This window comes from Rana temporaria, chromosome 10, assembly GCF_905171775.1.
Source record: "Rana temporaria chromosome 10, aRanTem1.1, whole genome shotgun sequence".
NCBI lineage: Eukaryota > Metazoa > Chordata > Amphibia > Anura > Ranidae > Rana > Rana temporaria.
In genome coordinates, this window is record NC_053498.1 from 58560470 (window position 1) to 58576954 (window position 16485).

Here is a 16485-nt window from a genome sequence, read left to right on the forward strand (position 1 = left end):
ATAAAATGGAATGTAACAGGAAAAAGGTGTTGAACACACTAACTAAAATGTAATTAATACTTGGTACTAAATCCTGTTGGTAATGATGGCTTCAAGATGCCTCCTGTATGGAGAAACTAGTCGCATACATTGCTCAGGTGTGATTTTGACCCATTCTTCAAATCTTGATCTTTAGTTCTATCCATAGATTTTTCTATTGGATTCAAGTCCGATGATTGGCTGGGCCATACTAGCAGATTTATTTTCTTTCTTTAAAGTCAATTAAGGGTTTGTGTTATTGTCTTGCTGAAATGTCCACCCTTGTTTCATCTCTATTATCCTGGTAGATGGCAGCAGATTTTTATCAAGAATGTCTTGGTGTATCTGACTAGACTATATTCTCCCAGTATTTCCCAGGCTTGTCTAAATGTTGTGCAGCAAACTTTAAACAAGCTTTTTCTTCTGCAATGAAGTCTTGCGTGGCGAGCATGCATACAGACCATGGCGGTTGAGTCCATTTCTTGTACCTGCTAATTCCAGGTCTTTCTGAAGCTCTGCACAAGTGGTCCTTGGGACAACTCTTCTGATAATTCTTTTCACTCCTCTGTTAGAAATCTTGCTAAGAGCACCTGGTCATTTAGTGGAATTATGTTCTTTCCACTTTCGGATTATGGCCCTAACAGTGCTCATTGGAACATACAGAAGTTTAGAAATCCTTCTGTAACCAAGTCATCAGTATGTTTTGCAACAATTAGATTTCTAAGGTCTTAAGAGAGCTCTTTGCTTTTACCCATCATAAGATGTTCTTGTGTGACACCTCGGTAATCAACACCTTTTTTAAAGCATCTACAAACTATGGAATAGATTTAGGGACTTTTTACTGATACTTGTATATATTTTTTTTACTAATAATGGCGGCGATCAGCGATTTTTAGCGGGACTGCGGTGGACAAATCTGACATTCAGTGACACTTTTTGGGGACCAGTAACACCAATAGTGATCAGTGCTAAAAAAAAAAAAATTGCACTGTTACTGTATAAATGACACTGGCAGGGAAGCGTTTAACATCAGGGGCAATCAAAGGGTTAAATGTGTTCCCTATGTGTGCTTTCTAACTGTAGGGGGGATTGCTTTCTGAAACAAGATCTCAATTTTACTTTCTGACAGACCAGCGGTCTGCCTTGTTTACATAGGCAGACCTTCAATTCTGCCTCTCTACGAAAAATCACTGGGTTCCCATCAGATGTGGCGCCTTTAACATCAGTTGATTGGCTCCCTTGGTGCATGCGCGTCCCAGACCCGAAGAAGAGAATCGCATACAGGTAAGTGATTTTGCGCTAAAAGGCACCCTGCCACAGTATATGTAAGTGGGGTGGTCCTTAAGTGGTTAAACAAGCTGAAGTTAGAAGCCGATTGGTTACTATGCACAGCTGCACCAGATTCTGTGTGCACCAATTTTATTAAACCCCCCCCCCCCTTATAATGTTTTAAGTGCAATTTTCTGTAAAATTGTATTTTTTTGTGTGTGTGCAAAACGAAAAAAAAAAAAGGCTTTGACAGCAAAAGGTTTAAGCTTACCAGTGAATGGGTTTGCATACACAAGATTCTTCACCTATTTTCAGAGAAAAAGTATTTTCTTAACAAAAAGACGGAGACAAGGGTACCACTGATATTTTTTTATATCTTCTCTCCATACACACATAACAATGAGGAGGAACGATCCAATTCATTATGCTATATGTAGAAGCAAAAGCTCTGAAGATGCAAAATCTACAACTGAGTCCTAAACCTGTACAGATCCGAGAGGCGCAGAGAGCGTTTAATACACTACAAGATATCCTATCTGCAGCTTTTATTGGCCCTTAATCTTCCATCAAACACACTTTTTATTGTTGAGTCATGGCTACATATTGCTCAATGCTTTGGGAACTAAGCCACTTAGTAACCCATAATGCCCAGCTTCCCAGATGACGATCTGAATTTTCAGGACAGATTATTTTCAGTAACTTCTGCTTTGGTCCCTGACCACAACACACTTTATCAATAAAGGATTCATACAAGCAATACAATTATATTCACGTACATTTCCAAGACTGCTTATGCACTGCGCAATAAGAGGACAGTTACAGAACAAAACTTAGATAATAAAATAAACTAGGGATATGTTTAATTTGGTACAGGCTGCACTTGCAATGACATGATTGAATTGCAGACATTCCTACTTTCACAAGTGACGTTATTAATGCTAGATTTTCTTTATTAAATCATTCCACTTCTAGTTTTGTGTATTAGCACCCCTTTCACACCAGGATTGTCTGCCATACAACCTTTACCTATGTAGATCGTTGCAGGCAATTGAAAAGGTCTAATTGTCATAAAAGGAAAACCTTTTGAACTTAAATAGGGAGTTGGCTGATTCAGGAGGTGAATCCTAAACATCAGCTTATTTGTAAACACTACACAAAGGCTTCACAATGGCTCCACAGCCAAATTTTGAAGGGAGTTTCTCTCTTCCCTAGATTAGCCATGATATATACAGCTTATATCACTCTATGATTTTTGGTATCCCACCACTGCCAACGTCAAAAATCCATATCCCAATCCTGCAACTCTGACTCCACGGGAGAGGCTTCAATGATGTTAGGTGATCAATAATACAGGAGACAAAAAAGGGGGTTTGCAGAGGTTGGATTTGAGCAGGTGTATATACATTGAGCATGTAGATGTACAGCTGAGGCAATTGTAGTTAGCGAGGGGGAGGGGGGGCAGCCAATGATGTAACACTGACAACAGGATGAGTGACGTGATGATCAGGCCAGAGTGACTTCTTTTTCCTCGGGGGTTTCCTCCAGCAGTTGCATAATCAGTTCATGAAGTGGCCTGCAGATCTTAGCATAGCCAATAGCCGTGAGGTGGAGGAAGTCGAACATGTCGTTTCTAGAGATAGTGCCATCTGAGTGAACAAAGCCAAAATCAAAGTCCAGCAGCTGCACTCCAGGAAGACGTGGGAGCCATGAGCGCAAGAGCTGGTTGACGCGTGAATTCTTCTCTCGCAGTGGATTTGGCTTCTCTCCACGTGGCAGTAATCCCTGTAAGGTAAAAACAAAGAGTCAGGCACATAATGTATTTTGAAAATGTAAAACTGTTGCATGACAAGATTGTTTCTTTCAGATCAGTTTTAGGTCCATTTGTAGACATTTCGAGCCCTTACATATTTATTTACTATTCCATGCCTACACAGTGCATTGAAAAAGTATTCACACCACTTGAAATGTTTCCATATTTTGTCATGTTAAAACCAAAAATGTAAATATATTTTATTGGGATTTTATGTGATAGACCAACACAAAAGTAGCACATAATTGTGAAGTGAAAGGAAAATTATTCTGTCCAGCACACAGGCTTGAAATTTGGTATCGATGGCAGATGAGGTAATTTCACCCTGGCCCGTTCAGAAAAGTATTTACTCGGCCATAACTTACATGTTGGAAGATTCAGAGATGGTTGTTTTCTCACAGAACTATTTAATACAGAGTTGTGGCAGGTAAAAAGCAATAGTTTTGACAGTGTTCAAGAAGCAGTGTGGTTACAAAGGAGATATTTCACAAAATGGCTCCTAGCAAGGGAAGGGTAGGAGGGGTTACAGGACAAGCAGGAAGGGAACGGTCTTGAAGAGGAAAAAATATTTAAAAGCGGCAACTATGAATACATAAAACTGGGTCCAGTCATGGGACATGACAAAAAAGATAAATGGTTTTCCAATTCTTTTACAAATAAATATGTGAAAAGTGTGGCGTGCATTTGTATTCAGCCCCCCCCCCCCCCGAGTCAATACTTTGTAGAACCACCTTTCACTGCAATTACAGCTGCAAGTCTTTTTGGGGATGTCTCTACCAGCTTTGCACTTTGCACATCTAGGATGTGAAATTTTTGCCCATTCTTCTTTGCAAAATAGCTCAAGCTCTGTCAGATTGGATGGAGAGTGTCTGTAAACTGCAATTTTCAAGTCTTGCCACAGATTCTGAATTGGATTTAGGTTTGGACTTTGACTGGGTCATTCTAACACATGAATATGCTTTCATCTAAACCATTCCATTGTAGCTCTGACTGTATGTTTAGGGTCGTTGTCCTGCTGGAAGGGGAACCTCTGCCTCCAGTCTCATGTCTTTTGCAGACTCTAACAGGTTTTCTTCTAAGATTTCCCTGTATTTGGCTCCATCAATCTTCCCATCAACTCTGACCAGCTTCTCTGTCCCCGCTGAAGAAAAGCATCCCCACTACCTGATGCTGCCACCACAGTGTTTCACGGTGACCAAAACGTCTCTAGGGTGATGTGAAGTGTAAGTTTTCAGCAACACATAGCGTTTTGCTTTTAGGCCAAAAAATAGGATTTTTAAAACAGCTTACCTGTAAAAGCAATAAGATTCCCATAAGAAGCGGGGGACCTCTGTGTCCCGTGGTGTACTCCAAGAAAAGGATTTTATAGGGTAATCTGTTTTAAAAATCCTGTTTTCTTTATCGTACACCAGGGATTGATCCGCAGTACTCCCTGAATGAAAGCCTGCACTAGGGAATGAGATGCCAGCGGTCTTTGAAAGAAGACTGATAGAGATTATATTTGACCCTTAATGGTACTAAGGGCTAATTTCATATCCACTCCTAGCTTCCAAAAGGCAAGAATCCTATTTATATCATCTTTGAGGATTCCATTTGTTGGAATCACACCATGAAACATATGCTTTCCAGACTGTAGTAAATAAGTCTGGAAGCTGGCTTTCTGGCATTAATAATTGTGGAAAGCACTGGACCTGCGATCCCTCTCTTCTTCAAAATGTGGGTCTTGGCAGCCAAACCGTCAAATTTTAGCATTTGTAAGGAAGGATAGAACACTGGACCTTGCGACCAAGTCGTGACGAAGTGGAAGCTTCTAATGCCGCGTACACACGATCGGTCCATCCGATGAGAACGGACTGATGGACCGTTTTCATCGGTTAACCGATGAAGCTGACCGATGGTCCGTCACGCCTACACACCATCGGTTAAATCAGGGCTTAAAATTTCAAGTCCTGAGCTACTAGCCAGGCCTCAAGAGTTACTCGCCACCAGTTGCCCCACCTAATTCATACACTGCCCTGCGCCTAATTGCACCCGTAAACACGCCCTCGTAGATTATCTCATGGAATGACAATGTTTCATGCTAAATCAAGTTACAAAATTAAATATTACCAACAACAACTTTAACAAAATGGGACAGGGCACTGGGGGCAGACCAGAGGGACAGGGCACTGGGGGCAGACCAGAGGGACAGGGCACTAGAACTGGGTCTCTTCCCCATTCTCTTGCTGTCTCCTCTGCAACTCCCATCCATCCTCTCTCTCTCCCATTCATCTCATCATCAGGAGCCTGTGTGTGCGGCTCCACGCTTGCATGTCCCCACTTCCCCCTTTTATTCAGGCTGGCAGAGAGGAGAGGAGCTGCAGCAAAGCGGGAGGGAGTACAATCCAGCGCTGAGATCCACACAACTGCACAGCCATTGACACCATAGCACAGCGCACACTGATAGCGCACAGCACACATTGAGACCAGTCTGTTCACAGTGCTCAGGCTAAACTGTTGGACACTTAAATAGAGAACAAGGAGAAGAAAACTGCACAAACTAGAAGGCTGCCGCTCTCATGTCAGGGCAACTTTCAGTAATTTTTGCAATCCGCCACCTCTCTCATTACTTTCTGCTCTCCAGCTACATTGGTCGGGGCCCGGGGGAGGGGGGCAGGCTCAGAGAGGTCATACTGTTAGGTCCCATGGCTTAATGAGAATTGTAAGGAGAGCACCTGTGTACTGCTCTGCCTGTGCGCGGCTCATCAGACTACTTTTCACGAGCATGAAACTTTCCTCTTCGGCCGCCAATCTCATCGGGACTCTAAGTGTAGGCACAGATTGGAGGGAGATTGGTCATGCAGCCCTGTCATCACTCGCCCCCAGCTTAAATCCACTCGCCAAATGCTAGTAGGCGAGTGGAAATCTTGAGGGCTGGGTTAAATAACCGATTGTGTCAGAACGCATACAACGTACGACGGCACTATAAAGGGGAAGGTCAAATCCAATGGCGCCACCCTTGGGACTGCTTTTGCTGATTCCGTGTTACCGCTTGTTAGTAAAAGTTTGGTTAGAGCCGATTCGCGCTTTTCAGTCTACGTGCTTTGCCGATTGTTTTCTCGGGTTCAGTTTGTGCTTGTGGGTTTGTATCTGTCTTTCAGTGCTTGCAGTCAGGTCGTATCTGTTTTGCAGTGCGTTCCTGTCCGCTCGATTTCTGTTTTTCAGTTCGTTCTTTACAGGCCTTGCTGTACTTGGTTGCTTTCTGTTTTAAGTGTTCTGCCATCATACAAGTGATGCAGAAGGTCTATATTAAGGTAAGTTGTCTCCTTTCACATCACAATCTATGTCTTTAATGTATGCTAATGTCTTGTATGTTTTGCATCATTCCCTAATTACCATGATTGTAATATGCTGTGAATGTCCCCTTTGTCCCCATGCATGTTGTAACCTTTGAATGATCAATTTTTGGCCTACATGCATATTTGCCTTCACTAAAATGCTATCCTAGGCCCAAACACACCTAGCCTAGTCTGTTTCCAACTTGTTTTTTGTCTGCTCCATTGTAGTTCTGCCCGCCCCCCCCCTTAAAATGTTTAATGGTCCATCAGAGGGGTGAGGAGTCTGATAAGTGGGCCTATTTTAATTTTGGCATGAAATTATCACTCCACTAATAAATGTTATACTGATGTTGGACAAGGATGTTTTTTGTATTGTGATTGCAATGTTTATGTGCCAAAGTACTAATTTTTATTTTTGTTTGACTCCACAGTTTCCTTCCACGCCACAGGAATGGCAGACTGTGGTTTCCCAATTGGCCCAGCGGTGGGACTTCCCTAACTGCGGAGGGGCAATAGATGGAAAACACGTCCGCATCGTGCCGCCACCCCCTTTTGGGGTCATACTATTTCAACTACAAAGGTTTTCATAGTATTGTGTTGATGGCGGTGGTGTCGGCACAGTACAAGTTTTTGTATGTGGACGTGGGGGAAGAACGGCCGGATGTCCGACGGCGGAGTATTTGCGCAGACGGAGTTTGCTTAACGTCTCCAGACTGGTGGCCTGGCCCTGCCACGGGATGAAGACAATGTGGAGGGACTCCCTTGCGTGTTTTTTGTCACGGATGAAGCTTTCGGGCCTGTACCACACCTCATGAGGCCGTTTCCCCAGAGGACCCTCACCCCGGAGAGGAGGGTTTTTAATTTCCGGCTGCCCAGAGCTAAGGATAATGGCCAGCCGATTCCGCCTGTTCCAGACAGCATTACACATGGCGGAATATAAACTGAACACTGTCATTTTTACCTGCTGCATTTTTCATAATTATTTGCGCAGGCATTCAGACACCTACCTTTCAAACATTGGGCCTGAGGCCAGACAATCATCAGAGAACCTTACTGGCCATACTGGATTGGCCCCCCGAACTGCTCGAGAGTCCTGTGATATATACGTGGAGTACTTCACGGGTAGGGGGGCCATTGCTATGCCAGACCATATTACTTTTCCAAAAAAAAAAAAAAAGACAGAGGCGCATGTCCCAGCTGAAGGAAGAGTATCTGCAGGTCATTAGGGAGGCAGCTTCCATCATGAGGGCCCCCCTTAACCCTGTTGAAGGCTACAGCACCTACCTTGCTGACCAGCTGCAAAAAATGGATGAGCGACAATGGGCCCTGGCAGAGGATATTTTTGTATCTGTGATTGAGGAGAAGAAGGGGCCTGCTGACTGAGAACACACAACTCAGTGACCCGGCCCAGTCTCCTCCTCCTTCTGCCACATTCTCACCACCTGTAAGGGGCCGTGGAAGGAAGGCTGCAAGGAAGACAAGAAACACACTGGCCCGGATTCAGATAGCAGTTACGACGGCGTATCTCCGGGTACGCCGTCGTAACTCTGAGTTGCGGAATCGTATCTATGCGACTGATTCATAGAATCGGTTACGCATAGATTTCCCTAAGATCCGACCGGCGTAAGTGTCTTAGGCTGCATATTTAAGCTGGTCGCTAGGTGGCGCTTCCGTAGATTTACGCGAGGAATATGCAAATTAGGTAGATACGCCGATTCAGAAACGTACGTCCGCCGCATTTTTTTTACGTCGTTTACGTTAGGCTTTTTCCGGCGTAAAGTTACCCCTGCTATATGAGGCGTATCCTATGTTAAGTATGGATGTCGTTCCCGCGTCAAATTTTACGTCGTTTGTGTAAGTCGTTCGTGAATAGGGCTGTACGTAAGTTACGTTCACGTCTAAAGCATTGCCGATTTGCGGCGTAATTTCGAGCATGCGCACTGGGATGCATGCGCCGTTCGTAGAAAACGTCAAATGCGTGGGGTCACAATTACTTTAAATAAAACACGCCCACATCATCCACATTTGAATTAGGCGGGCTTACGCCGGACCACATACGTTACGCCGCCATAACTTAGAGCGCAAGTTCTTTCTGAATACGGAACTTGTGCACTAATTTACGGTGGCGTAACGTATCTGAGATACGTTACGCCCGCCAAGAGATACACCATTGTATCTGAATCCGGGCCACTGACTTCAAGCTGACCTGCCAGAAAAGGGAGGTTGTTGTAGTACTACAGCTTGGGGTCATGTATGACATCTGCTGCTGCTGCTTCTGATTTCTGGGGCTTGGGGACAACATTGTGACCCCAATTAGAGGGACTCCACATGTTATTGATTTTGTTGTTTATCATGGTGGAATGTGCCTTTTGGGCTCCAAAGTCTGCATAGATTTGTCTGAGTGCTCAATTGTTGCCCTTCATGTTTAATTTTTTGATCCAGAATAAATGGAGATTTGATTTAAGGTAAATACTTGTCTATTGTGTTTTTCGGGTGAATAGCCATAAAACATTTCATAAATACAATGTGTAATTAACAAAGGACACAACCTCCTTGGGGGGGATACATTTTTTTGTGATAACTTGATAAAAAAAAAAAAACGAAATAAAGGATGTGGAGTGCAAAAAATGTATTTGGAGATCTGGCTTTTTTTTTTTTTTTTTTTTAAAGGGATTATTCATGAGATCACAGGCAAAAACTAAAGAAGTCAGTATGGGAGAATTCTGTCTAAATACCATCAGTAAAACAACGTCTTTATTCTAGCAATAGAACGAAGAAAAAAATGCGCTGCAATAAACGAGGCACTCATTTTAAAAATGTAGAATGTGCCATCTCCATAACGAACGCTAGTTTTATCAGAACGAGCGCTCCCTTCCCCTAATTTTGTCTGAGCATGCGTGGATTTTTAACCGATGGTCCTGCCTACCAACGATCGTTTTTGTCCTTTTGGATAGGAATCCATCGGTTAAATTGAAAACAAGTTGGCTTTTTTTTAACCGATGGTTAAATAACCAATGGAGCCCACACACGATCGGTTTTGACCAATGAAAACGGTCCATCAGACCATTCTCATTGGTTTAACCAATCGTGTGTACGCGGCATTAGGTGATCTTTATTATCTCGGCTTACCAAGGTCTTCTGGGCCAATTTGGGGCGACTAAGATTACAGGAATTCTTTCCTTGATCCTGCAAAGTAGCCTTTGTAAGAGAACGATCAGAGGAAACGCATAGATCAATGAGATTGGGGCGGGACCACCAGAGCATCCGATTTATAGGCCAGAGGATCTCTTGTCCTGGACACAAAATTGTCCAACTTCCTGTTGAATCTGGAAGCTAACAGATCTATATCCGGGGTCCCCCATCTCTGGCATATGGCCTGAAAAATCTCGGAGTGGAGAGACCACTCTCCTGGTGACAGCTGCTGGAGACTCAGATAGTCGGCTTGCCAGTTTTCTACCCCTGGGATGAGAATTGCAGAGAGACAAGGAATATGTTCTTCTGCCCAAGTCAAAATCCGATTTCACCTCCTAAGCACCCTGACTGCAGGTGCCTCCTTGGTGAGTGATGTAAGCTACTGCAGTAGCATTGTCGGATTGAATCCAAACTGGGTGGCCCTGTAACCTGCTTGTCCAGGTCTTGAGGGCTAAGTATACTGCCTGAATTTCCAGTATGTTGATGGGCAGGCTCCTTTCTGTCTTGGCCCAGGTTCCCTGGGCTGAACCTTTTTCCAATACTGCACCCCAGCCTATTATGCTGGCATCCGTAGACACTACCTTCCAAGTGACTGGGGGAAAGGATATTCCTTTCTGCAAGTTTTTGGTGTTTAACCACCAACTGAAGCTTTGGCGCACCTGTGGAGACAGGCGCATGGGTAAATCCAGCGCTTGGATCTTTTTGTTCCAGGCAGTTAGAATACTGCCCTGAAGTAGTCTTGAGTGAAATTGGGCATAAGGAACGGCCTCGAAGGAGGCTACCATCTTCCCCAATAGCCTCATGCAAAGGCGAATAGATGGTCTCATGTTTGCCTTGACCTTGTGGATCAGGTCCTTTTGTAACTTGATCTTTGGCTCTGGTAGGAGTACCCAGCTTTGGGCTGTGTCTATGATCATGCCCAAGTACTCTACCCTTCTTTGGGCTTGTAGAGAGGATTTTTGTAAGTTTACAATCCATCCTAAATGCTCCAGGTATTTTATAGTGGTGATCACAGTGTGATCTAACTTTGCCACGGACTGATCTATAACCAGTAGATCGTCTAGATAAGCTGTTATCGCTATGCCTTGTGCTCTGAGATTTGCCAACATAGGGGCTAGTACCTTTGTAAATACCCAAGGTGCGGTAGCCACACCAAAGGGTAGAGCCACAAACTGGAAGCGGTGATGTTCTACCGCAAATCTTAAAAATCTTTGGTGAGCGGGATTTATAGGCACATGCAAGTATGCGTCTTTGATGTCTATTGATGCAATGAATTCTCCGCCTTGTAGGGTGGCGACCACTGATCGAATAGTTTCCATTCGGAAATGGCGAATGTTCAGAAATTGATTTAGAGCTCTTGGATCTGTAACATGGGTGTTAGCTCTCGTGGTAGATGCATTTTTCCAGTGATTCAAGCCAGTCAGGAACTATATTTAAGGGCATGATAGCCCATTTTTATTAAAAGGAAACAAAATAAAAGTCCAAACAAAGGTTTCCCATGCAGGGGGTTCTTCTCCATCAAAGACACAGAACAGAAAATGCTAGCCCACCTAGCTCTCTGTAGCAGTACTTCTGCACTTTATCCTGGTCACCCAGACCAGCGGACTCCTCAAAGTAGACAGCTTCCCTTTAGCGTCTACAGCTCTGCCTCTTGCAGTCACCAACGTTTTGGCTGCCTCTTGCAGTCACCAACGTTTTGGCTGCCTCTTGCAGTCACCAACGTTCTGGCTGCCTCGTGCAGTCACCAACGTTCTGGCTGCCTCTTGCAGTCACCAACGTTCTGGCTGCCTCGTGCTGTCACCAACGTGCTGGCTGCCTCGTGCAGTCACCAACGTGCTGGCTGCCTCGTGCAGTCACCAACGTGCTGGCTGCCTCGTGCAGTCACCAACGTGCTGGCTGCCTCTTGCAGTCACCAACGTTCTGGCTGCCTCGTGCAGTCACCAACGTGCTGGCTGCCTCGTGCAGTCACCAACGTGCTGGCTGCCTCGTGCAGTCACCAACGTGCTGGCTGCCTCGTGCAGTCACCAACGTGCTGGCTGCCTCGTGCAGTCACCAACGTTCTGGCTGCCTCGTGCAGTCACCAACGTGCTGGCTGCCTCGTGCAGTCACCAACGTGCTGGCTGCCTCGTGCAGTCACCAACGTGCTGGCTGCCTCGTGCAGTCACCAACGTGCTGGCTGCCTCGTGCAGTCACCAACGTGCTGGCTGCCTCGTGCAGTCACCAACGTGCTGGCTGACTCCTGCAGCCTCTCTGACTTCTGGAGACCTCCTGTCTCTTAGTGTGGAGCTGTCTCCAACTGGGAGCCATGAGATCTTCCCACACTCTCATTATAAGAGCTGTGCTCACCTGTGCACACACCCTGCTGATCATCCACAAAATCTGGATACAGGGTTGGAGATCCTGTCCCACCCCAGACACTGTGGAATCTTTAAACTACAGAGCCCCATGTCAAAATACCAAAACCTGGAGAAAGCTGCAAAAGCAGTCTTCTCCAGTCCACATCTACGCTCTGTAGTCTTGCACCTCGCAAAATGTGCATACCCTGTGTCCAGCAAACTGTCCATTTTACCTTGACAGTAGCTCCTACTGTCACAGATCCAGAATGGGTCTGATGTCACCATTCGGCTTTGGGATTACAAAGAGGTTTGAATAAAACCCTGAACCTTGCTACTTTAAGGGTACTTCTGGGTATCACCCCTTGGGATAGAAAGTGATCCAATCCTTTGAATAAGGATGCTCTTTTTAAAAGGATCCTTGAAAAGCCTTAAGCTTCGGAACTAAGAAAATGGGATCTTTTGAAATTCCAGCTTGTACCCTAGGGATACTGTGGATACTACCCATCTGTCCTGGATTTCTGTCTGTCATGCCGCTAAAAACTGATGAAGCCGCCCCCCCACTAGGCAGAGTGGGGGCGCCTCTTCATGCAGAGGCTTTGGGGTTTTGTTAGCCCTTGAACCCCACTGCTTCTTGTTCTATTGGGCCTGGTTTTCTTTAGCTTTTGTGGCTGGCTGAAAATGCCGTCACCACTGGCTAGAGGTAGATTTACCAGGAGTCGGGGAGAGAGAACGTTTAAAAAAAGGTCTCTTGTTTTTCTTCTTCTCTGGTAATAGAGTGTTTTTTCCACTCAATATCTTTTGGATATATTTCTCCAAATCTTCCCCAAAGAGGTGTTCGCCATGCAAGGGGAAACTAGCCAAAAGCTTTTTGCATGGTGCCTCTGCAGACCAATGCCTTAGCCAACAAATGATGCGCATATGCACCAGTTGGAGTGTGAGACGCGATGTTTGCAGAATCAAATCTCTCATAGCGTCAACTGTAAAACATAAGAAGTTTCCCAGAGTTTGACTTGTTCTGGAGGCAGCTCCTTCAGCCATTGTTTTACCTGGTCCTTGAGGACCTGACACATGCCTACTGCTGCTACAGCAGGTTGGGGCGACTGACCCAGCCAGAAGGAAGGAAGACTTCAATAAAGATTTAGTTTCTTTTCCGAAGGGTCTTTAAACACCTGTACGTTATCCACTGGACAAGTCAGGTTCTTATTTACACAAGAAATGGCTGCATCTACCGAAGGCAGGCTCCACTTCTTGGGAAAACTCTTCCTCCATAGGGTAAAGAATATCAAACTCCTTTGGAGATGAGAAACGCTTGTCTGGGTGTAACCATTCTGCATAAATTAGCTTCTTTAATAAAAAATTTACTGGAAAAAAGCATGCACCCTGCAGGGATTTTAATGAGTCCAGGGAGGAGACAGGTGATTCAGTTAACTCCGAAGAGGGCAACTTGAATGTAGTACGCACTTGGGAAGCAGAAAAGAGTTCCTCTGAAATCCCTGATCCGTCCGACTCCTCAAACCTGTCCTCTGAAGGTGTTATCTCATCCTCATCCTTCTACTCTTCAGATCTTTCAGAAAAAGGGTCTAACACCATTGAAGGAGATCTGCTTCGCTTTTTGTCCTTTTGCGAGGACTTTGCGATTAGCTTAGCAATCTTTCCCTCCAGTTTTTCCCATGTCTGCGATAAAGGTGTACTCAGTGACATATGCAGGCCCAGGCGCCACTGGAGAAATAGCTACTCCCGATAGTGGCAATGGTTCCTCCTGTATTGATTAATCAAGATTTACAGGGGAGGAAGGTACCGAGCAGGCGTGGCTAGAGTCGCCTGTCTCAGGCGGCGGTGTTTTCTTGTCCTTTTTAGTCCCTGAACTCCTTCTAAGGGAAGTCATATTAACAAGCAACAAGCCGAGGTACCAATAAGCATATACTACTGTGCTCAGTTTAGCAATCTACATAAAGTATGCAAGTTAAACACACAGTTTCATGCAATAGAGTGGGTGTCTTTCTTGGTAGTGCCCTACCAACCACATAGAGCTTACATGCCCCTTCTGCTGCTGGGTCCCAAGGGAAGAGCTGGCGGCCTCCATGATCCTTTAAAGGCTCCTGTTTGAGCGCCATCTTTCGAATCCACGTGCCCGAGCCAATGCACGCTCAGATCCTCCCCCTCCCGTCGATAAAGCGCGCCGCCGTGCACGTGTCTAGGGCATTATGGCGGCTGTGAGGGATCGGGGAGAGCCTCTCCCTGCTTATACCATCCTGCTTCCTTGTCCCCTTTTTGGGATCTCAGCAGTCTCTAGGAGGAGAGAGGCTTTTGGCCGTGCTAATGCAGAGCTCTGCAGCCGAAGGAATGTGCCTTGTCTTGTGGATCTGACATTCTTGCAGAGTGAGGTGAGTAAACTTGGCTCTTTACTCCCTCTAGTGGCCAAAAAAGAGAAGACACCCGACTCAGTTTTGAAAAGGATCCTTAAGCTTGTTCTTAGGATTCCTTTTCTCTTACCTTATCCCCGCCACAGTTTTTTTTCTGCTGCAAAAAATTCAGACAGCACCAATCTTCACCCATCTTGGCGGGTTTTGTGTGCCAACCTTCAGGGATATGGGCTCCTATTTAATGGATACCTCTCACCTGGGCCTTGTAAAAGACTCTGACCAGGACTTTTAGCTGCTGTAGCGAAAGTGCTGGACCCCAGAGCCCAGTCCTCCGAAGAGAGACATTACAGGCGACGCCTCGTCCATGAGGCCCGGATCCCATCCAGATTCAGCGTAATTCTCATCGTTTTGGATGGATCCCCAAAGCATAGCTCCTTCACCCCCAGAGAGTCTTCTTAGCAGAGCTATCCTTAGCACATCCTCGCTCGTCCAACACCTTCTAGACCAGGGATCCTCAAACTACGGCCCTCCAGATGTTGTAAAACTACACATCCCATGAGGCATTGTAACACACTGACATTCACAGACATGACTAGGCATGATGGGAATTGTAGTTCATGAACAACTGGAGGGCCATAGTTTGAAGACCCATGTTCTAGACACTAGCAAAAAAACTGAGGTGCTTCCCTGATGTGAGGGGTTATAGGGAGGGGAACTGTATTCAATTGGTTGTGCCAGTGTCCAATCACTGCTGGTGACCCTTAACCCATTATGTAAAGATAAAGGCTCGGTGTCCCGTGGTGTACGATAAAGAAAGTAAAATTTTGGTCTCGTCTGACCAGAGCACATTAATGTTTGCGGTGTCCCCCACATGGCTTCTCGCAAACTGGACTTCTTTTGTGTTTCTTTCAACAATGGCTTTCTTCTTGCCACTCTTCCATAAAGGCCAGATTTGTGGAGTGCATGACTAAAAGATTCTCCCACCTGAGCTGTGGATCTCTGCATCTCCTCCAGAGTTACCATGGGCCTCTTGGCTTCTTCTGATTAATGTGCTCCTTGCCTGGCCTGTCAGTTTAGATAGATGGCCAGGTCTTGGTAGGTTTTCAGTTGTGCCATACTCTTTCCATTTTCGGATGATGGATTGAACGGTGCTCTGTGAGATGTTTAAAGCTTGGGATATTTTTTTTTATTTTTTTTTATAACCTAACCCTGCTTTAAAGGGGTTGTAAAGGAAAAAATATTTTTTCATAATAAGCACCATTTACCTGCAGTCATTCCTCTTTTTTTCACTTCCTCATTGTTCGTTTTTGCTCAGAAGTTGCTCTATTTCTTCTCTGTTCTGTTCACTTCCTGCTTGTCTGATTTTACTGACCACCGTGAAGGTAAGCTTTACTGCGGTGGTCAGTGACGTGCTCGCCCCTCCTTGGAACTACATCTGTGCGGCAGGACGCTCTCTACGTGTTAGAGACTTTAAGGAGGTATAAATTACTGGGCGTGCCGCAGTTCATACTGGGAAATTTAGTTCTTACATCAGGGGTGTCAAACTGGCGGCCCTCCAGCTGTTCCGAAACTACAAGTCCCATCATGCCTCTGCCTGTGAGAGTCATGCTTGTAACTGTTAGCCTTGCAATGCCTCATGGGACTTGCAGTTTTGCAACAGCTGGAGGGCCGCCAGTTTGACACCACTGTCTTACATGAACGAGCGATGCAAACCAGAAAGTGAATGAGAGAACAGAAACTAGAACGCCAGAGGTGATATGGAATTTAATAGGTATTTACTCGTTTTTTAACAGAATCATTACACTATTCTGTCTGTCTACCTTGCAGACATTAATTTTAGGCAAAAAAATGTTTTCCTTTACAACTCCTTCCATTTATTCCACAACTTTATTCCTGACCTGTCTGGTGTGTTCCTTGGCCTTCATGATGCGGTTTGTTCACTAAGGTTCTCTAAAAAAACTCTGAGGGCTTCACAGATGAGCTGTATTTATACAGAGATTAAATTACACACAGAGGGATTCTACTATTTAGGTGACTTCTGAAGGCAATTGTTTCCACTAGATTTTAGTTAGGGATATCAAGGGGGGGCCGAATACAAATGCACGCCACACTTTTCAGATATTTATTAGTAGAAAATGTGGGAAATCATTTATCACTTTCCTTCCACTTCGTGTTAGTCT

At 45.1% G+C, this 16485-nt stretch overlaps 1 protein-coding gene across 1 annotated transcript in view; it reads right to left on the bottom strand.

Annotated features, from left to right (window-relative positions):
* Nucleotides 1-1641: 1641 nt before the first annotated feature.
* PAFAH1B2 (platelet activating factor acetylhydrolase 1b catalytic subunit 2) overlaps nucleotides 1642-16485 on the bottom strand; it is a 39138-nt gene continuing 24294 nt past the window's right edge. Inside the window, exon 6 of the mRNA XM_040327663.1 lies at nucleotides 1642-3069. Within this exon, the coding sequence (XP_040183597.1) occupies nucleotides 2791-3069 (279 nt within the window). The 3' untranslated portion in view covers nucleotides 1642-2790. The remainder of the gene's footprint in view (nucleotides 3070-16485) is intronic.